At 42.9% G+C, this 23,144-nt stretch overlaps 1 protein-coding gene across 1 annotated transcript; it reads left to right on the top strand.

Annotated features, from left to right (window-relative positions):
* Positions 1 to 526: 526 nt before the first annotated feature.
* IL26 (interleukin 26) lies at positions 527 to 8,027 on the top strand. Its single transcript, XM_064512179.1, has 5 exons — positions 527 to 697; positions 1,111 to 1,167; positions 2,667 to 2,798; positions 7,580 to 7,645; positions 7,731 to 8,027. Exons 1-5 carry the CDS (start codon positions 527 to 529, stop codon positions 7,815 to 7,817), a joined length of 513 nt encoding a protein of 170 aa, XP_064368249.1. The 3' UTR covers positions 7,818 to 8,027.
* The last annotated feature ends 15,117 nt before the right edge of the window (positions 8,028 to 23,144 follow it).

Genomic DNA, 23,144 nt, shown 5'->3' with positions numbered 1-23,144 from the left:
CCTTATAGATAACTGACCTTTTAATGCTTCTTACAGCAAATTAGCAAAGTTTTTCTTTTTTTAATCCCTGGGCCATTACCTTTAAGAAATGTGCTGCTATAAAGTTTTGTGGAAAAATCAAAAAAGATTTCATGTTTGGTATATTTTATGACAAAACCAAGCTAACCAGCTTTACTTTTTCTTCATTGACCACCACTTAAAAGAAAGAAGGCTTCTCACATGAGAGGGAAGTTCTTCTTTCTTGGAAACCTTGACCCTGCTGCCAGTAAACATGGAGCTATCATTTAGAAAACGTCACAGATGACTGTGGTCAAATTTGTCGAAAGTGGAGCAAGATGTATAAAAAAGCAGAGCGACAATACTGAGCAGCCAGCACATAAGCAAGAGGTTATCTACGTGAGCATCTCAGTGCAGAAGCTGCTTTGAGGGTTAACAAAATTAGGTTAACCCCTGTCATCTAACCGGTCTTGCTGTATCACATATGCTGTTGTGACTGTAACAGAGGCACGAAGATTTGGAAGCGAAGATGAAAGTATATTCTATTTTCAGATCTGGGCGATTTTTTGTTCTGCTTTGTCTTTTCATTGTGGAAGGGAAAAGGTTACCTACAGGAAAGCATACCTGCCGAAAAGGACTCCTCTTCCAAGTGACAGAGAACCTGTATATCAAGGCAACTAGTTTAAAATCATCTGTTCCTGTAAGTTGATCCCACCAACTGAAAAGTTTATTTTATTTGTAGATTCTTCTTTGGCAACTTCATTATTGAGTACTTGGAAACTTTAACAGATGAACGATTGCTACAGGTCTGAGAGATAGGGTAATGATGCTCTTCCATTCTTAACGATGGGAAAATGAAGATGTACAGAGTGGTGAGATGAGTTTGCCAAGGTCATGGAAGAAGTTTGCAGCTAGGCTGGGAGTGGAACATAGATTTGACGAGTCCTCATCATACAGCCGAATAAGATTATTATTATCATTACTACCACTACTATTATACCTGGAGGCCCTAGCTATGAATCACTACTGCACGAAGCTAAGTTTTGTACAAACCAGAATAAAAATCCCTTCCTTTTCAAAGATTAATTAATACTAGTACATTATATTTTACAGAAAGATCTCATCAAGAACACAAGACTGCTAAAAAAGACAACAAAAATGATGTTTATGGTAAGCATTATACAACTAGTTTTCCGTTTTCTTACTTTGTTTCTCCTTTGGTCTGTAGAGACATGAATGTGTGATCAAAGGGAATGACAGCTGACACAAAAGTCAGCTGTGTTTAATTGTGAAGGACATTGTATTTATGATGGCCATGTGCTTAATCAAATCCTCTGCTTAGAGGACGAGTGTTACCTTTACCCTTCAGAAAGGGACTTTCCTACGGGCCATTAAGAAACAGGTGAGCATGGTACGGGGAGAAAAAGGTGGATGTGGAAAGCTGGCTGGTGGCATTTGTCTCCAGGAGGTAGCAGTGGTGCTCTCTGTGGGAGCTGAGTGAGGGTGTTTGCTGTGTTGGGGAGGAGTGTGCTCATGGTAGCACTTGCTGTTCCAGCGCAAGCTTGGCAGTGTATGATCTTCATGAGCAATGCTTTCTAGGGACTAAACAATTTGCATGAGGGCCAGGGCCACAGTTGCCATCCTAGCAGCTGAGACATGCTCTGCTGAGGGCATGCAGTGCTGCAGATGGCCCAGTGATGCCTCAGAGCATCCAGGATGCCCAACGAGCTGCTGTGGGTTTTGCCAGTGCCCTGGGGGAGAGACAGCAGAGCCCTCCAGTGCCATTCAGCATGGGAGTGAGACACTGAACTTGGGTGGCTACAAGTGTGTGAGATACTTTAGCTTCCTTTATACAGAGATCTAGTCAATAGCATTGATGGAGTCAGTTTGCCGCTAAGTAGAGACCTATAGGCCTGTCAACTAAATCTGCCTTTGGGCTCTGCTGGATTTCATTGATTGCCCTGGGAGTATTGGCTCCTAGGATGCCTGCGGGCACCTGCATGTGGACATCCCCATTCAGGTGCCTTAATCCGTAGCTGAATTCCACTGCTGTGGGAATTTCACATCTGATGCTTGGTTCAATTGCCTAAATATAGGTGTATTGTTGTTTGAAATATCTTTGGGTATCCAAAACATCACACAGGCCAGGAAGGTATGACACAGGGCACAGAGGGTGACCAGTCTCTTCTGGAGCACCCGCTATGGGATGGGTGGGATACCCTTCAGCATCTCAAATGGTGCGGGACATTGATGTGGAGGAACTGGACGCAGGCCTCCTGTTTCTCTGCCCTCAACCTGTTCTCTGCTACCTTCGCAATGACACCTACAATTTGTCCAAGATGATCTGACTTAATTCCCCTATTCATCTTCCTTCTATGCTTTGAGTGTTAAATAGATCTGTTGCTGTTACTTCCATTTGTGGTTAGTCTTGCCCATATTCTTTTCCACGCCAGCACAGCACCCACCCGCCTTTCCTTCAGAAACCAAAGTGTTATACTCAGTTGTTTAAAAAAACAAAGGAAGCAATCTAATAAGATACTGAAAATCATGAAAATGTTTTCATAGGTTGTATGTTTTCTAAACACTTATATTTTTACAAGACTGAAATTTTAGGCCAACTTGGCTTCCGAGTTTTACATTAGGCAACTTTGCCCCTGCTTTGTTTTCAGACAAACTGCAGCGTTCGAGATCAGCTCTTGTCATTCTATGTGAAAAATGTTTTCACTCATCTTGGAGTGGGAAGTGAAAGGCTGTACGTTATTAGTGCCTTCCAGGCCCTGCAAGAGAACCTGAGCGCCTGTGTGAGTATATTCCCAAGAGCTAAACGAGCTTTGTCTATCTGAAAGGTGAGAAAAGGGCTGGGTCATACTCTTTTAGCAGGTAGAGAGAGAGATTCAGAGTCACAGCGTGCTCCACACTGCGAAGGACAGAGCTTCCTGAGGGCTTCCCCGCTGAGCTGGGGAAGACCTCACCGCCCGTTTCCTCCCGGAGCGGGCCTGTGGGGCAGTGTGCAAGGCGGTGGAGGTGCCTTGGAGGTAGCCCGGCTGCTGCTCCTGGTGGTGGAGCCTGGTGCTGCCCTCGAGCACCAAGCTGCAAAGAGGCAGGGTAAATACGGGGAGAAATGTGGCTCCTAGTATTCCCACAGTGCAATACTTGTTATACTTTCCTTCTTCAACAGCCTACCCACCGGATGTGTGTAATCTTAACTCACAGGTCATCTCTGCTCCACCATACTGAATTTTGCAAGAGCTAATCGTGTCTCATGAGAAAGCAGTGACTGCAATTATAAAACACATTGGAGCAGTTTCCATGTGTCAGCTATGTCCGAAGTAGGAGCAGGTTGTCAGGTAGTGATATTGCACACTGGCAACCAGTTCCTAGAGTGGATCCCGGTGTCCTGGGGAAGAGGCACTTTTACCAACATCCATCACCATCCCACCCTCTAACTGAGACCAGGACAGCAGGCAAAGCACATTTTTGCCCATGCAAATGTGCATATAACCTACAGGGTATTGCTAGCACAACACTGTCACACAGGCTCTTCCCAGCCTTGCCACACACACCTGAGTTGGCAGAAGCCCCTCGCAATGCCAGGTCTTACCGCCTGGCCGCTCTTTCTGGGGTTATGCAAGTGACAACAGGGTGTGCCTTAAAACTTCATGTCCTATGGCTAGTTTTCTTCTCCCTGAGATCCTCTATTCTCACAAGTTGCAGTGTCACAGAAAGTGAACTGTGTGATTTAGGGTGAATATAACCACGAATATCCAGGCAAATGTCTACAGTAATTTTAAAGAGTGAAAGTGAGATGAGAAATCAAGGGAATGTTATTGAAGTAAAACTTTGTGTAATCTGAACTGTGTGGTAGCATGTAAGAAAAGGACATTACGTCTACATACACACACATATTTGCAATTCAGAAATAAGCAACTTCAGGGATCTCCTTGCAGTGTTGTAGCTCAGAACATGTTTCAAATATTTGTATAGTGTAAAAAGATTCAAATCTCAAGGGGAGAAAAGCCCACCAGCTTTCAGATTCTACATTTAAAGGCATGCTAAGTAGCTGCAATTTACAGACATTATATTGTATTCAACATGCTGTTTTAATTTCCTGTGTTTTTATCAAAATTCCAGGTATCACATGCTACAATATACTTTAAATTTAAAGAGATTCCATTCTTGTCTGAATAAGCAATTATGCCATATACAAGTGCTACTGCATATTGAGGATTTCAGGCTATTAACTGTGACAGAATTGAGAATAACAGCTGTTTTGTGGTACTACTGTTGTCTGGAGCTTGCTGAATGACTTACTAACTACATTCACTTCTGTGCTGTTTGCAGGCAAAATGCTGTGGAGGTCTCAAAGCTCTTGTATTCTTTTTCATAATTAATGCCAGTTCACAAATCTATCTTAGACAAATATCTTACAATTTAAATTTCTGTATCATCTATATTGAAAAAATATTGGTAGGAGAGAGAAAACTTCCTCTTACAGTAGAAAAACAATAGCTCTTTGGTAAATGGTGACTTGTCAGAATTTTCTAGACTATTTTTCTTATTTCTGGAAACTGTAATATCTCTTAAATCATTTGTACTAATTTAAAAACAACAGTATAAAACCACATGAAAGGTTAATAGAAACTGTGAACAGATGATTGAAAATAATGCATCCTTTGCTAATACAGAGCTTGGGATTGCTCCATCGCATTATTCCTCAATAAATTAGCAAACTCATTCTTCCTTTTACATAAGCTCTTTAAGTTTTATTATTTAATTAAAATGTAAGATGCTCTACATAAGGGATCTCCACCATGGCAGCATATGCAAGGAATTTATCATCTTTCAAGCATGAAGTTCTTTAGACAATTGAGGGAAACACTAATACCTTTATGCACGTATTTTTTCATGGACTCTGGCTCTAATTCAGCCAGCAACAGAGGAATGCATGCTATCTAAAAATTTTAACCAGCAAGTTCCAAAGTCTTTGCATAATATCATCATTATGGTTCTCACCTTGCCAGTTCCTACTTTTGTCCAAACAAGAGATCATTGATATTTTCAAAAGAATAAGTCATTTAGGAGCCTGAGTCCTGCTTTCAAAAAACACATAGGTACTAAAAACTCTAAATCCCTTTCCTACAATGCAATTAGGCTCTGCCGTTTTTGATTGCACAGTAAAGCGAATGTACATTCTGCTTTAGACACTGGGAGCATTCCCCTGCAGCAGCCCTGGCCTCAGCAAAAGCCTGTTTGCTTGCACGGGAGCCCTACTGCGTCATCACCGTGCCAGTAACAGTGTGAAGTTGCTCCTGAGGATGAACTTAGGCTCCTGCATCCGTAGGAGTTCATGGAAGTTTTTTTTATTGCATGTGAATGGTGTGCAGGAAGCTGATAGACCCGTTGCAAGATTTTTAATTGTTGCTCTATCATCTTAGACAGAGCTTGTAGACCTTCAGCAGAGATTGTAGCGTAGCTGTAAATGAGCAAGCTTGCTTGCTTGCCCATTTGTTTACTTGCTCTTTATGCAGGAAGAGCAGTTTGTAATGTGTATTAACTCTGGAGACAGCACCGTCATTTAAAGTTAGTTCTGCTGCAAAATTATTTCTGTGGAAATCTGCCTCATACAAGCTGACCTTAAAGAAAGCCCCAAGTCAGGACGAACTGCCCCAGATAAATGATTTTGAAAGGTTTGCAAATTAAAGTTGCTTTTATTTCTATTTTCATTTTGCAAGGTGACTTTAGTGAGTGCAAAAGGTTGTGACAAGTGACAAGACAGAGCAGATATCTGTGCTCCTTTTTGGGACCTCTGTGTGGTGTACAAGCAAGGACTAACACCATCCATCTCAGCAGAGTCACCTCTCTCCATAGGAGCTCAGGGTCTTCCATTTTCAAAACATCCCCTTTGGCTGCAAATCCAAAAAATCGGATCTTCTCCTTCTTCCCTGAAAGAACGATCCATCCCCTTGGCAAGGCAGGAGAACGGGGAAGCAGCAAAGCCCTAGCGAAGCTGAGGGGACAGCTCAGAGCGCTAACCCCTCGCTGAATGGGCCGGGGGCCCTGGCGGGCTGCGGGGCATCAGCATCCCCCGGCGAGGCGCTCCCCTGCCCGGCGGCTTCCAGCGCAGCCGTGCTTTGCTCCCGCTCCTCCACTCACGTGCTCCCAGGCTTGTTATCTATGGGGGCAGGCGGAATTTGTTATTTAAGGGGGGGACCCTGAAGGGGCTCCCAGGCAAGGTCACTGCTGCAGGGAGATGCAGATGCCCTGAAGGTAGGCTCCCGATTCTCACAGGGATCAAGAGGCTCTTGACCATCTCTTTGAACATCAGACCAGCGCTCGAAATACGGTGTCCAAACTCAGCTTTTCATCCCTCTGAATAAGCTTGCTCTTAGGCTGAAATCCGCAGATGCTGCCTAGCTGACCTGCCCCTTTCATTTTTAACTGGCACATGCTTGTTTAGCCTAGCTTCCTCTGAAGATCTCAGCCTGGAGCAGGTTTTCCCATGTCTAAAGGCACAGCCGTGCTCCTGGCAGCACGCCGGGGCTTGGGAACCATGCGTCGCGGCACAGCGCCCAGTGCCGCCTGGCTGCCCAGGCAGCCCGCGCTGCGGTACCAACACTGCTAGCCGTATCCCGGCTGGCTGGCTTAAAACCAGGGTGTCCCTGCATCCGCTGCTGCCGTTCCACGGAGGTAGAGCAAAGGTGCTCTGATTTCCCACCACTGCTGCCCACGCTGGGCACCCGCGCTGCAACCTGCTGCAGGCTGCCGAGGGGCCCCGCAGCCACCGCAGTGGTGCTGCGGGCAAGTGCCCCCTCCCGAATTGCAGCCTTCAGTTTCTGTGAGATGAACTGAATCAAACAGCTCTTCTCTTTCCTTCTTGAAAACCAATTTCCAAGTGAAATCTTGCAGTGATAATACAGTTTTGTAACTCTGATACCGTAACAGAGCTAGAAGGAAACCAGAAATGGATCTCTGCAAAAAGGACATTGCTGAAGTATTTGGATGGGATGACTGGGAGTTGGATATGGTCCTGCATGCAAAACCGAGTGATCTGAATGGAAAATTTGGCTTGATAAAAGGGTGTAGGATTAATCAAACAGAGTGGAAGGATGGGCAGGAAAACAGGGAGAAGCATTAACTCTGTAAACAGGTTGGAAGCCCCTTTAAAGTGTCTTTGGAAAGGTGCAAAATGCCCTCTGTACTTTGCAAAGATCTTTTGCCCTTAGGTTTGCTTTTTCTGAAGATTCAAACTTAAATGGTCTTGAAAATTAGAGCAATCCTGCACTGTACAGAAGGTGTAACTGCAGTTGATACAAGGATCCCTGAGATAAACACAAAGCATCTAATAAAACTTACCGGTACCACTTTTACAGTCTTCTGTGGTATGAACTCATTTTTCCAGTAAGTACACAGGTAAGATAACACATCTATAGTAGCAGGGGATGCTGCAATGATGGTGATTGCACACATCTTACCAGTAGTCCTAATCCTGTCACACTATAGAGTCAGCTCTTCCCTATCACCATGTCTTTTCACCAGCACCTTTGCTGCATCAAGCTCTTTTGGTTTCTTCTCATCCCTTCAGCTTCCATGTGCTCCATCTACAAGGTTAACTCCTGCTGTCAAAAAAATAAAGAGAACATTTCAGAAGGTAAGAGCAGGAGGTGTTGGCTCCCAGCTGCACTCCTCAGGAGCCACAGGTGGCTTCTTTCCTAACATCTTTGTCTTCTTGACAGCTTGGAGAGAAGGGAATCTACAAGGCCATCCATGAGCTGGATATTCTCCTTCCCTGGATTCAGGCCTACATACAAACCGTTATATGAAGAACAAGGGTTTGACAGATAAGAAGCCACTTCTGCACTAAGAATGAATCCTTACCCAAAAGACCTGGAAATGAACTGAGAGCCGGATAGATGTACAACTGGCCTGGATGCAATTCCAACACACTGCAGGAGAGCCTCTGTACCACGATGGCATAAAGAGAGGGATTTTCAAGAGCTTTCAGAGTTGGTCTGGTGTATCAGCTACATCTGTTGTGCAGGGAAAGAGCGACCTCCAGAGCAGCTATGAGCATGATGCACTTGGTGTCCCGCCTGCCTCCTCGCTGCCTCGCAGGCAGCCGCTTGACGCCTCGCACTGGCGTAATGTGAAATCTGCTACCCCGAAGGTCAGACGCAACGTCCCCGTGCTGTGGGCACGTTCTAGCCATGCCTTGTGCCACTCCTGTACCATCGCAACACCAGTCTACTCTGATCTGCAAGGTATTCTCAGGTCTGCTATTTATACACCGTGGAGACACTGATTCTATTAAATGCAGGTTCAAACCAACGTGGAACACTTTGAAAAATCCCTCCCCTATGCTGTATTTCTTTTGTCTTTGCTATAGATATACAACAGTATATACAAGCCATTCTATGTATAAATAAGAAAATTAAGTATATGCTGCTTATCATTATTATTAATTTAAGGTAATAATTGATATCTAATAAAAATGCTCTGTTTAATGACAAAACTTTAGTCTATTCCTTATGCATGACTTTCAGATGTTGTATACTCTACTAGAGATCACGCAATATAGAAAAAGCAATAAGTGGATAGAGTAATTGACCGGGATTGTGAAATGGTTTCAGTGAGATTTATGGGAAATTCTTACTCAAATGATGGCACTGGTTTGCAAAAGGTTTTGCATATAATACAGAATTAAGATGTAGTCCTACTTTTCGCACATATTTTAAAACTTGCCAGAAGAAACTAGGTAGGTAATGAAAAAGTATTCCTTATCCATTCACTTGAACTTCCACAGGGGTGAGATTCTGCAGGATTTCTGATCTCATAGTTACTGGTGCACGCGGTGTATTGAATAGATCAGTGTGCTGACACAGAGGAAGCCTGAGCCAGTTCTGCCTCTGCGCTGTGGCCTTCTGCAGCCCAGGGGTGCTGGTGCTGGATCCCTGACAGGTGGTCTTATGGCTCCAGGGTGTGACTCCATGTGCTCTCTGAAGGCGGTGCTGAGCACACCTTTAAAGGTATTCCCTCAGGGATCCCACTCGGGTCTGGGTTCCTGCACAGGGGATGGACAGAGCAAGGCGAGGCGAACTGGCTACCCCACTCGTGAAGTCTCTATGGGGCTAGAACGGCTGCTGGCAGGTTGTTAATCTTCTTCCAGCTGAGCTGTAAGTGGCTGCTGAGGGGTGAGGAGAGCATCATCTCAGTTTTTAACTTGTGAACCACTGCACAGCACCCTGGAGAGGAGGAAGCAGGAGACTGGGAGTGAATCCAGCTTGTGACCTGCATCTGGGGGGCTCAGAGCTACCTGGTAGCCCTTGCTCCAGTGGGGTCCAGGCCCCACATCCTGCAGCACCATCGGGCTCCACACCCCCACCTCAGCCCTTCCTGGTGACCAAATCATGTCCGCTTCATCCTTTCCAATGACTCGGAGACCTGGAGCATTGCTGGCTCTCTTCCACCTCCTTCAACAGCTTGGCAACACACAGCAGTAGCAGGATTTTCCAATTATAAATGCTGGCCACAAGTGACAAAAGTCAAAGAAAGGCAATATTAAATTGCAATTTGCAAGTTAGTCATTAATATCCTTTACTTATTAAAAAAAATTAAAAAATGGATGCCATCATTTTGGGGGCCTGCCAAGGCATTCAGCAAGTCTCAGGAACAGCAGCTTCTGATGACAATACATTATTTTTAATCATTGGGGCTTATTATAACAAATGATTGCAAACAGATGCAAGCGTTGATTTTAGATGAGAACAGATGCAATCTCTTTATGTTTAAGTCTAATACAAAGAATCATGGAAGGAAGACACGAGCCTTTCAGCACGAGCATGGACTGCCATAGCATTGGTTTGTTAGCCTGGCGTTCTGGCAATTAACACGAAGCAGTTGTATTTATTACATGCTAAAATGTGGCATTTTTTTTGGTAAAGTATAGTGGTGGATGCTTTGGGGAAACAGCATTGACTGAACGAGGTGCTGAGACAGAAGTAACGGTGCATTTCACTCTCTCGTTGTACTCCAGAGTTCAGCTGTCAGTGCCATGATATGGGTACACATTTTTGCAGGTACCTCCTAATGTCCCTGTGTTGACTTCAGTCATCATGTTTAAAGCATCGCAGTTCAGAGGAGCTGACCAGACACACCTGTTAACACATTAAAAACACGGAAGCTGGTTTAGTCTTACAGTTATGTAAATAAATGTTCATACATTTGCTGATCATTTTCTTCCTTTACCATAATTTCATCTGCTTACATATATCCCAAAGGCTTGGTGGGAAGGAGGGATAACATGAAGAACTCCAGAAGCAGGAAAAAATCCTACAGTATCTGCTGTGGACAACTCTCAGGTAGATTCCATTTCTCACTAGTACTCCAAGGATGGAAAATCAGGTATACAGACTCAAGAAAATACAAGATAAGAATAAGACAATGTTCACTCTCACAAAATGAGTCAGATGGTGACTGAAAACCTCCCTATGCAGAGTTTGTATTTTTTGATCTGTATCAACATTTTCATATCGTCTTTGTTCTCCAGCTTCCACAGCTGTAGAAGGTGAAGGACAGCTTGGGAATAGATTGCCCAGGTGACAATGTTAGGAGTAAAAGAGGACAGTCAGAAGATTTTGTGAGATTAATTCAGATTATTTATACTTTACTGACTTTCCTTTTTTTGCTGTTTTGGAACACTCTTCTCCTTTTGCAGTAAGACGACATGTAGGAGGTTAATGAGGCAGAAATGCAGAAAACCTAACTCTCTCTTTTAGATTTCATTAAGTTTTGGCATGTTCAGGGAAAAGGAGCAGGCAAGTCAGGGACAGGACTCAGCAGGCTGCTGCTGAGCCTCCTTAATTAACTTGAGGCTGCAGAGAAAGATGAGGGCAGATGCAGGACTCCAGCGCCCGAAGGAGCAGTATCCATCCCAGGCCACCCACAGCTAGAGCAGGGGCCTGAAAGTTTTTCCAAGGCACCAATGCTCATTTCAAGATGAGCTGGGCAGTGGAAGAACCAGAAAAATAAGCAGCTCTGGTTTGCCTGATCCTGCAGAGTGGGAAAGTCCTGCCACCCTTGTGGAGTCTAACGAGAGTCAATAGTCAGTATTGGTCCGCAAGGTTGGGGCTTTTGCATCCAGTTAATATCTAGCTAAATCAAGGGCTGCAACTTACAGAGTATCTTTTCAAATAAAAAGAAAATGGTGAATTAGAGGGACAATGGCAAAGGTGGCACATTTAAGATCATGACTTTGCAAGGACATAATTTTCATTTAAAATAGTGGCCTTTTTCATGGATTTGTCCACAAAGGTCATCTGTTGGTTTTTGGGATATAGGTTCGCTTTTTGTTTTAATGCTTTTTTTCCAAACTCTGGTATATGGAACAGAAAATTGCCTGTGGGCACAGCCATCTCAGGCTTCATCCGTCACCACCATCCCATCCTCACTGCTGGCAGAGGGCACTTGGACAGCTCTGTGGGGAGCAGTAACCAGGATTTGGGGTCTCAGCACAGAGGCCCCCATGGACATAGCAACAAGGGCAATTGCTGCTCCTGGAGTAGAGGAGAACAAGTAACATCTGCAAACAGAAAAAAACTTTTTACATCTAATTTGGAGAATCCACGGGCAATATTTTCAGTTGATTCAGATTTCTGAAGATGTTCTTGTGGAAATTTTGTTGTGCCATCACATATACACAGTGGACTTTTGTTTTTGTTGTTTGTTCCCCTTCATGGATGTTCTGAGTTGAAAAACTCTGGAAGATCTCTACAGTGATTGAGTGCAGCTTTTTCATATTTTCTTCTGAAATAAGGAGCGAAGATGGAAATGAGCTCCATGCTCAGCTCTGGTGTCAAAAAGAAGCTTCTGGAACAAAATAGCAACAGCTACTTAAAATGCTGAAGTGGCTAAAAAATAACGAGCACATCAGCTTGTTTTTTGATGGGATATTGACATACATAGGTGACACACAAAGGAACAGACAAAGGCACTTTGAGAAGAGCCTAAATGAATTAGATACCTAATTTCTATAGTTGCCAGCTGGACTTAGGTGCTTCACCTAATTACGTATTGACCCACAGGTATCACCTTCTCCCTTAGAGATTTGCGCGGTGTCCCTCAGTGGTGCGGGGAGGGAAGGCAAACCCAGCTGTTACACTGAATTAGCATTGGTGAGCTCTGCTATCCCATCACGGAGCCAGCCAGACCTTCCACAGCTGAGGATTTTGAGACCAGCTTGCAGCAGGAGTCAGTCCCCTTGCCTCTGTCTGTCTGACACGTAAATCAGGTTGTCCCGCTGCATGGGAACTCAGGGTGTGGGGGTTCTTGCCCTCATTTTCTGTACGGCTTGAGGCACATCACAGACTCTGTGTTGCCCTGTCCATAAAATAAGAGCAGTGATGCCCCTGGGCATAGTGCATGCCTTCATGCAGTAACACAAATCAGCATTTCCAAAGCAATTAAACACTCCTGAATGACAGGCAAAATATGGGGCCTGCAAATAAAAATCTTTAATAGAGAAGCGTTCCAATAAATGACAGATGCCTTATGCAAGCCACTTAGCAACACATTTTGTGTGGTATCCACTAAAATACAGCAAAATAATAATTATTAAATAAAGTTAACTGACAGTTTGAAGTAATGAGTTCAGACAAAAGCTTATTACCTTTCAAATTTGGACGAGTGAAGAAAAGCCTTTTAATTTTTCAGATGAAACTCTAGGTGTCACTCTTATAAAACAAGAGTCAGGCTGGTCCTAGCTTACTTCTGGTTCTTCAGTTAATAGAAAAATTTGGATTGTGTTTCATAAGTAGTTTTTCTGAATGTAAAACTGAGATAGATAGACAATTGCATCAGAATTTCTTTTTATCCAACTGCCACAAACTTACTTAGATGTGAAATTTTAAGTGCAGGAAATGAAAGATGGGCATACAACCAAAGACTGGAGTTACATATCAGGCATGAACTCAGTCCCTGAATTTGCTGCAGAATTCCTGTGTCATCTTAGACAAGTCACTTCACTAAGGCACTGTTCTCATCTGGAAAATGGAAAAAGCAGCTATCATCTGCATATGTTAATCTATCTTTGCTTTGGGTACCAAAATCCTTGGAAGGAAATTAATGCGTAACTGTGGTGTTGATTGTTGTCAATACTGTTAAGCACGGCTTGTCTGATAACAATGTGATAACATTGTTTCACTGTCTTTTTGGAATAGTCACTCTTATGACAGGGAAAAAAAGAGTATTTTGTGACTCTGGTACTGCAAAAGTAAGAATGAAAAATGTGTGGCTCTGTATTAAAATTATCACTAGCTCGTAACTTCTTGAAAAACACTGACCTAGTGGAAAGCTGCAGCTGTACATATGGCTCTGGTGCTATGTAAATAATGCAGCAACAGCCAGCAAAGACAACAGAATTTCCATCAAAGAGAAGAGCAAGTATAAAATTTCTCTGTTTTCCTATGCTTTTTTTCTCTGCAATGCAAACTCCTCAGGGCAGAGACTATCTCTTTATTAAGTAAGCTCTGCTGTAAACAGAACAGGTCACAGCAAGTTCCTCACAGCTGGAGCTGTGAGCTGGTATCATAATATAGTCCATAATAGGCATTGGGATAATTTCCTTCAGACAGCATTAGAGGGAAGATAATTCTTCCTGAAACACAGGAATAAGAATGGGATTTGGACACTGGTGTAACTTCTGTTAGATGTGGCCATTTGGTCACCATTTCTTCAGGCTACAATAGACACTAGCTTCCAGAGACTTTATTAGCAACCTCATCACTGCAAAGATGTATGACCAAAGGTGAAATGCACGTATTTTTGGTCTAATGATTAATAAGATGCTCCCCCAAACAGCCCACTATAGCCACTGGGCCCAGGTACTGCACGCGTCATCTTTCACCTCAACAGGGACGATGCATCAATGGCAGAGTGCTGCGGGGTGGCAGGATGTCTGTTCAGGCAGTGCTGTCACTGGAAATGAAAGGTGACATTACCACTTGCAGGACAGTGCTGTGGTCACTTTGCAGTAAGTGCTACACGTCCCTTTTCCCCATCTCTAGCCAAGCTCTTTTTACTGAAAGTACAGACTGCTATTGTGGTACCTGCTAGTGAAAACTGGCAGTAGCTACAGACCTATAGAAGACACACTCTCCATGAGCATGTGCAGAAAACATTTTTGCCTTACATCCAGTTTTCATTTTAAAATCAGTATTTAGTTCAGTATTCCTATTTTATAGGCTCCAATGGAAAAGAGACTAGGAAACGTAAAAACAGGCCATTGGTCTATGGGAAGCTTTGCTAGAAGGAGAAGAAAGGCAATATATTGTAGGGAAAAGGAAGGGAATATATTATCGATGGAAGCTGGAGACTGTCATGGTACAAAGAAGCCGGCAACATGTGACTGGAGTGGGCTTGAATGCTAATTTGCAAAACATAATGGATAATTTTTTTTCAATTCCATGGATGGGAATGCAGCTCTGAAGGCAACAATAACCCTGGAATCACAGGGTAATTCGAGCTGGAACGGACCGCAGGAGCTCTCTCGTCCAACCTCCTATTCAAAGCAGGGGCAGCTACAAGGTCAGATCAGGTTGCCCAGGGCTTTATCCAGCTGGATCTTGAAAACTTCCAAGAGTGATCCATAAAAGGCTATTTTTGAAAGGCCATCACATTATTTATTGGCAGAATAAAGAATTACAGAGCTGGATGAGCCACAATGCAAGCAGTGGGACTGTGCAGCCTCAGAGATGCTCTTCTGCCACCAACCATGCACATGATACCCAGAAGGTCCCTGGCAAACCCACCTACATATCCAGATGTAGCTTGATAAAATACAGTTGGTCCTATGACCACTATTGGCCTTCAGCAGCTCCTTGAAAAGGTAGCTGAAGGACAAGGAGCTTTATTTCCATAAAGGAAAGGAAAACTACGTGCAATTATCTTGCCATAAAAAGTTTGTGCAAGATGAAAGAGAAATTGCAGGAGTGCATCCAGCAAAAATTGGTTTTGTATGAGAAAAAAGATCAAATGAATTATGAAATAAAATTAAAATAGATGAGAAACTGCAGACATTTCTGTTTTATTAAGTTATTTCTGAAGAAGATTGCAGTCGCTTCACTAGTGTCATTGAGGCTTTTATTTTTCATCTGAAATGAATACAGATGCAAAGATACAACACCCCCAGCAGTAACACCACATGCAAAGGCTGCCATCTCTGTGATGTTACAGTTAAGAAACGGAGCAAAGCCCTCCGAGCTCCCCTTTCAGAGGGGCTGAGAGTCAGGGATATGGACTGAGACCCTGGGGGTCATGCAAAGCAGCATGCTTACACTTGCTCTTACTCCTGCTCCTCACCCTCCAGCACAGGCACTGCTGATGAGCTTTTCCTTGTGCAGCCTGTAAAAGGGCTGGGCAAAACTCCCTGCTCCTCTGCCAGTGATGCTGGATGCTTCATGATGGCAGGGAGAAAGCAGGATAGCGCCTGCGTGCCCAGCTAGCTCGCTCACCACCACAGCAAGAATGGAGACACTGCTCCAAAGCACCACAGTGCCTCACCTCCTCATCCCATTTTGCAATGCCTTTTTTCTCATGTGTTGAAAATTTAAGTTTTTTAACAGTAATAAATAACAGCTGTCTGATTACTATTCCCTGACTTTTGAATACTCAGCAGTATGCTGGGAGCCTCATAAAATAGAGGCACTCTGTCCTCCATTCCCTACTATCCATTCACCAGAAAAAAAAAATCCTACAAAAATCTAAATTTAAGATCATTTAGTGAGAGAGAGGTTATTAAGAAAGAGGAAACGGAAGAAGCTGGCGTGGGCATATGGAAGAACAAGAGTGACAGTAGGTGAGTACATGAGTATGGACTGTTCACCTCTCAGTCTTAACTTTAATGGGTTGCTATATTTTGCACACAGAATAATCTGATTGAAGGACAGCAGGGAGTGGAGCTTCCAGCAGCCGAAGAGTTGCAGAGAAAAGAAAAAAATTCAATCACAGCTTGTGAATGAGGTTGCGTATAGGCATTAATTTCACTGCCATTCTAAAACCATTGTCCAGAATAGTCTATAATTGTGATAATGTTGAGGCCCTGCAATTTTCAAATAGTAAGAGGGAAACATAATGTTTCTTATGAAAAGGATAAAATTAATGAAAGTCTGTTGAATAAATCTGAGGGACATTGTGAGGAGATTCTTGCCATTTCTACAGTCCATTCTGGTTCTGGAAATGATTATACTCACATTGTGCACTTTTAATTATCTCAGAAATGCATAAATGCATTCGTCAATGACAATTCATTCTCTCCGAAGCATGCATAAAAGTTGCTGATAACTCTGGAGGAAGATCATGCAGTTTGCTTCTTTCAAGCGCTTTATCAGACGTTGAGGCAATGGCATCAAAAAGCTATCTTGCTTTCTTTCCAAGCCGAGGTCGTAATCCGCCAAGGCGGTGCCGTCACTGGACAAGGTTTGCAGGACTTGGTCTAAATAAAGAGCTTCAATGAAGCTCTCAATAACCTCGTCGCAGACATCACAAAGGGAGCTGAAATTTGCTTTGAGACCACAAATATGTCACCGCAGAGAAAATTCGCTTTGGCCACAATTTCCGCTTCTGCATCAGCAGCACCCATGAATGGAGCGCCTTCCAAAACTCCCCAAACTCACTGGTCAGGATGCCTTGAAAAATGGAGAAAGGGAATTCCATTACCAGACCTCAGGATCCACAGCTGTGCACCTCCCGGCTGCAGCGTCGGATCCCAACACCGACTTGCGTCCTGTAGCCAATCGCAGAGGCAGGTTAATTTGCCGCGGTTGCTGTATTTGCCAAACCCAGACCAACTAAGCTGAACATTAAAAACATCTTATCTGTGACGTATGCAGTTGACTAGTGAACACCAGTGGGCCAGGGTCAGCCAGGCAGGCAGCATTTAATTTTTCTTGGAGGTGTATGCGTATTTGTTGGTGGTTCTCAAGCAGCCTTTTAGTTGACCATCAAATATTTGTTCTTTTTAAGGCCTCAGTGACTTTCAGACACATTTATGTGATAACACAGTCTGGTTTATTATTGTGCATTACTTGCTGGCATCAACCGATTGATACATTTCCTTCCAGCTCCCCTCAGTGCTGCTCATCTAAGTTGTTTTGGTGCTTATGTTGCAACTATGTTTTCTGCTGAGCTGATGAGAAGGAAATAACTTCCTCAAAGAAACAAAGGTGGTGGGAGCTTTTTTGCTTCTCCCAGTGATTCAGTTAGCAGTGGTTTACAGCAAAATACCCTGCAGGTGGATTTATCACTGAAAGTGAAGCTCGATAGCCCATGTCCGATGTTAATATAACGTCGCCGATTATTTCCTGTTTTCTCCCTCCCCCCAAAAGAAAAAATGGTATGTGCCAACCCAGCCCGTTGTCCCTAACCACGAGCGAAGAAGTGACTTACGTTTCCTAGACAAATTCTGTCGTCTCAATGTAAAAGTTTTTCTCTGTTCCTGTATAATGACTAGGGAATAACCAGTAGCACTTTCCAAGTGATGAAGAAAGCTCGCAGAGATAAACCACAGGTGTGGTAAATTACTCACTTGATAAAGTGTTTACAATTGAACCTTCTGTATGTGAGGAAAAATTTTTTGTGAATGAGAAACCACACGCTGTAAGTGGAAAAGGCAGTCTGTTTTTCTACCCGCAGCAGAGGAAAGGGTGTTTTACGTAAAATTCTGTATAATCACTCGCAGATGTGAATTCCAAGCCAGCGGATAATTAGAACGATAACTGGAGAAGAACAGCCTACGTGAGTGTTAAATTCAGAATTTTTTAGGCGGATATCAAGCGTCACGCCCATTCCTGGGAGGGGTCCTCTGCTCTGTCTCCTTCCTCAGCTACAAGGAGGGGAACTGTGACGTGGACGATCGTTGGGTCACCACACCACTTCTCAGTTTCAGACTATTTTTGTCATTTATGGGCTCATTTGCAGCTAGAGGTGGAATAGAAGTGGGTTTCCCACCCTGTGAAATATTTGGGGATTTTTGAAAAATTTCCCATTCTACTTGAGCAAAGTCATGGGCATTGCAAGTTTGGAGAAAATCGCAGTAATCATGGGTTGCAAATGGCTAGACAGAGGGGCCAGAGCCTAGGACCTGGGGCTGTGATTCAAGTCAGCAGCTTGGCCTTTCTGAGACCCAGTGACCTGGACTTGTGCTGCTCATATTCCCAAAAGCCCCTGCATCACCTATCGTAATGTGATAACTCGCCACAGATTTTACTGTCATCCTAAATTCACTCTCTCAAGGAAGCTTCAGCAGCCATTGGCGCCTTCTGGTGAGGTGCTTCAACAGGTTGGCATCTTCTGCCAGAATTAGTCTTGCTATCTAGTTCCTGGCCAGCAATAGATTTTGTACTCCTATACCTGTAAACTTATGACTGACCACGTCATTGGATTTCTCATGAGGAAATACCAACACATGCAAACCTATGGTTATTGATTACCACTCTGACAACTTTAATTATTTTTCTCTGGGATTTGGAGGAAAATACAAAATTGGTATGGATGAGGTCTCTTGATACCAGAGGATGAATAAAGAGAATATCTCACTGATAGAAGCTGTTCTCAGTTGATCAACATGTTCACCACAAACAAAAGGTGGTTTTAGACCACCAAAAGCAGGATCATGGTTCATATTCCTCTATATAGAGGAAAAAGAAATGAATCTTTGGGGGAGATTTTATAGCTGGAAGATTGGAGTCCACACAGATATCCTGGGGGGCTACATTCTAATAATGAATAATTCCCTGATCTGGAAATCTAAGACTGGTGTTTTGGTGACTGTGAAAAGACTTCAGAATGATTACAAACGGTCAGTATCGTACTATGGCAAAAAGAGTGAATGCAAGTGCTGAACTCATCCATTAATGATGACTACTGAGGGGAAGCAGAAAGTTATAAATTCTGCGTGTGGTTTCACTACTGATTTTCTGAGTCTGCTTCAACTTTTCATTTCTTTAAAATAGTGAAATATTGCAAAGGATTTAAAGAACAGTTATAAGAAAATATGCCTTTTGGTAAAAGCAAAACACTGAAGACTATTAAAGACTGCATTAAGCCTATGAAAGGGAGAAAGAAAAAACAACTAGATTGCAGTTTATGTGGAAAGTTGCACTAAAAGAAATGGCAGAATTCTTCAGTCAGGCAGAAGAAAGCACAACAAAGACCTACTTGCTGTTACTAAAATCAGGAAATCCAGTTTGCCTTGAACTAGAAATAAGACAGCAGCTTACCAGATCAGCTAGTATAAATTATCACTTAAGGCTGCAAATGGAAACCATCTGTTTCTTTCAAGCTTTATTTTACATTAACAGATATACAGATGCTGAATTCTGTGGTGCAATGAGATGTTATGAAGAAGCCAGACAAGATGCTCCAGAAGTTTTTATATCTATGAATCCTTTCCTATTCTTATGGGAAGACTGTTCCAGAATCTCTCATTCTGATTGCCAGAAACCCTCTTCTAACTTTTGGTTTAAATTCATTCATGGCCAGTTTATACCCCCTTTTTCTAGTAGTCGTTTATTCTGTTAGCTTAAATGACTCTTACTGAATTTGCTGTTTTCCCACTCTAAAGTAGTTTAGACCACATTTATGTCTTCTCTCAGCCTTTTCGTTTTTGAAGCTGAACCAGCCAAACTCTCCAAGACTTCTTTTATAAAATAGAAGCTCAATTCCCTTGCTCACCACAGTACTCCTTCTCTGGACTGTTTCTACATTGAACTCATCTTTATGGCACTGAGTTAACGCACAACTGTACATTGGCATTATTCCCTTCCTCCCTCTCCTGGAAACACCTCGCCCAGTTTACCTTCACAATTTCTATTTCTATCATGCATTGCCTTGATAGAGACTTCCTGTGAAGAGCTAGTAGCACACCTCAGTTGTTCTCATCTTCCAAGCGACGTGCTCCCAGCTTCTCATGAGTGGAGTCCACATGTCTGACCTTGCACTTCCGACAATCACATTTCCTCCTATTTTATTAATCCCATTCTCAACCATTATTAATCCCATTCTCAAGTAAATCAAGTTCTTCTCAGTTCAGCCTGTCTCCAATAAACCCAGGCTGCATTTTATCCTTTCACCTCCATATCTTTAATGGTTGATTATTTTATAATTTGTTCTAAACCCTTGCACACCACTCTTGTCAGTTAACAAGTCTATAGCTGCCTAGCTTGTTGTCTCTCCCTTCCTTAATGACAGCTATTACATTTGCTGTTCTCCAGTCTGATGGTGCTGTCTCTCATTGGACAGATTGATTAAAATTTCTTTCTACTGCAGCTTCACTTTTATTTGTCCAGTTGTTCAGTTTGCTTCCTCAATGGGAGAAGCTTTGACTCTGCCTTTTTGCTTCTGCTTTTGCCTCAAAGGAGATCATTTCCATTGCTATCACTATCAGCCATCCTGATGTTGCTTCCTGTTCTACATAGCAGCTGTCAAAGTCATCTTGCTCACCTACTGCCTTTGCCAGTGCTTCTTAACATCCTTGTCTGTATTAAACATTGAGATGAAGCATCTATATAATTTTCGGGCTATGCTATATACAGCTTTCCAACCCAGCCTTAACCTTACTCTGTGCCACCCTCACTTCTTTCCTTACGCTCATCGTGTTTACATGATTATGGTGTGTTTTGCTACTTTTCTGCCCCTGTCTTTACATGGAGTAATTTAGTGTGAAGGTCTTTTTCCCACACCACTTTTTGACATCCAAGATGCAGTTATCACTGCTGATCAGCCCTTCTTTCTGTCCCTCAGGGCTCTCCTATTTCCTGCTGTTCTTTAGGGGGTGGCTATCTGGGTTGGCTGCCCTCGTCAGCATGGAATCATAGAAAAGCTGAAGTTGGAGGGGAACTATGGAGATATCTGGTCCAACCCTCTGCTGAAAGCAAAGCCTCAGGTTAGGTTATCCGGAGCCCTGCCAAGCTGAGTCCTGATTATTTCCAGCAAGGGAGATTCCACCACTTCTTTAGGTGACCTTTTCTGATATTTCATTGTTCTCATGGTGAAGATCCTCCTGAAGCAACCTGTGCCTGTTGCCTCTTGTCCTGTAACCATGCATCTGTGAGAAGAGAGTTCCTCCATCTTCTCTGTAAGTACCTTACAGGTAGTGGAAGACTATGAGTCTTCTCATCTCTAGGCTGGGCAAAAGCAGTTTCTTAACTTTTCTCCGTATGTCAAGCTCTCCAACCCCATAATTACCTTGCTGGCCCTCTGCTGGATCCTCTCCCATTCTTCAGTGTCTGGGGGGGACACCAAAAGTGGGTGCACTATACCAGGTTTGGCCTGACAAGTGCTGAGCAAAGTGGGAGTGATTACATCCTGTGATCTGCTGTACTCTTGCTGATACAGCCCAGGACAGTTTGCCTCCATTGCTGCAAGGATGCAATGCCCACTCATATTCAGCTGTCCGCCAGGACCCTCAGGTCCTTTTCAGCAGAGCTATATCCCAGACGGTTACATTTTTCTTTTTTACTTAAATGCAAATGCTGAAGAATTTTGCACTTTTGACTTGCAGTAACTCCAACCCTGCTTCACATTCACTTTCCTAAATTTTCAGACCCAGTGATTAGTTTGCTTAACTTAAAGTGTTTCTTTTTGAAATAAAAAGCCTTCGCTACAGACTTATCTTACCTGTAAAGTTATAACACATGTTGTTATTTAGTCTTTAATCACAGAAATAACATCTCCCATAATGATACATTTCCCATTACTATTTACCTTTGCAATCATATTATTATTTTATTGTATTTTATCTTCATCCAACAAGGCGTTCGAATAGCAGACTCCTAAGACAACTCCAGAGGACTGGTTTTGCTATGGTATTTCACACAACCCCATTCTGTTTTATCATGATACTTATTTTGATGTTTTGACTATTCATTCTTTCAATAGCACACAAAATCTCTCCACCATCTCTGTTTTTACTTCTGCTTTTCCTAAACTTCGTCATTTGTGTTCCAGGCATGGCTGCTACTTTACTATTTTGTTTTCATTATTCTTACAGCATGTCTGACTTGCACAAAGACCTACCGACTACATAAACATGTGAATCCCAACAAAGCAGAGCCTTGTGATTCAAGAGGATTAGAAAACCCATGTGAATCCATTCCTTACTCAGATGATTTATATGTCATTATCACTGACCCTTTTAAAACACATTCCAACTTCCCTGGAAGCAAAGGAGGAACAGATGCATCCCACCACGGCCTCTCTTGAGTGTAGTTCAAGATGAAATGATAGGGATTATAAAAGTGTTTTAATAGGTTTCTGTGTGTGCCCAGGTAAGAGAAGATTCATGACTAAAGTAACTATTTTTAAATATGCAATCACTTCTCCCATGAATTTCTGTACCCCTGTCTGTGTACTTGTGTCTGATTACTCTGGTTAAAGATCTAGTATAAGACATATTTTATTTAATTCCCTGTTTTCTGTTCATTGGAACATTCAACTTCAGGGCAAAACATTTCAAAAACAACACCAGAAATAGTGCAAGATATGCTAAGTCTGCATTAGCAAGAGGAACAGTACAGTAGGAGCTGTTCTGTAAGTCAAACAGTTGCAGTTGATGGCCCAGCTTGCACACTGTGGGTTTTTTTGAGTTTACTTTGGACTAGCTCTAGGCCAGTCTGGTGGACTGAATGGCCTTTAGCAGCTGGAGCTGCTAGTTTCTCCAAGTTGCCAGGTGAGTTTTGGAATACATCTTCCAGTTTAATTTTATCCAAAAGGAATCCACTTTGCAGGGTCCAAGACTGTCTCCCAGTGCAACCTGAAGTGTGGTGATTGGGGATGATCATGAGAGTGGTTTTAAATGATCTGACAAAGATCAGCACTTCTGGAAACCGTGATCTGATCCTGCAAAGTTTGATGCTTAATTTTGCTCTTGTGAGCAGTTCCACAGAGGTTCACATAATTACTCAGGCAAAAAGTAAAGCATGAGCATTAGTGTTTACACAGAAATCTGCATAAGGAAAGCTATCTAACTCCTTATAATATGTAACTCATACAAACACTTTAAAATATCCACATGTGGCCCCTGATTAGTAGAACAAACGTGCTGCTGCTAAGCTGTCAATTTTAATGAAAGCTGAAAGGGCTAAATTAGTGGTGAGACT

The sequence above is a fragment of the Dromaius novaehollandiae genome, chromosome 1 (genome assembly GCF_036370855.1).
Source record: "Dromaius novaehollandiae isolate bDroNov1 chromosome 1, bDroNov1.hap1, whole genome shotgun sequence".
NCBI classification, from domain to species: Eukaryota; Metazoa; Chordata; class Aves; order Casuariiformes; family Dromaiidae; genus Dromaius; species Dromaius novaehollandiae.
This window is presented reverse-complemented; position numbering and strand designations above follow the sequence as displayed.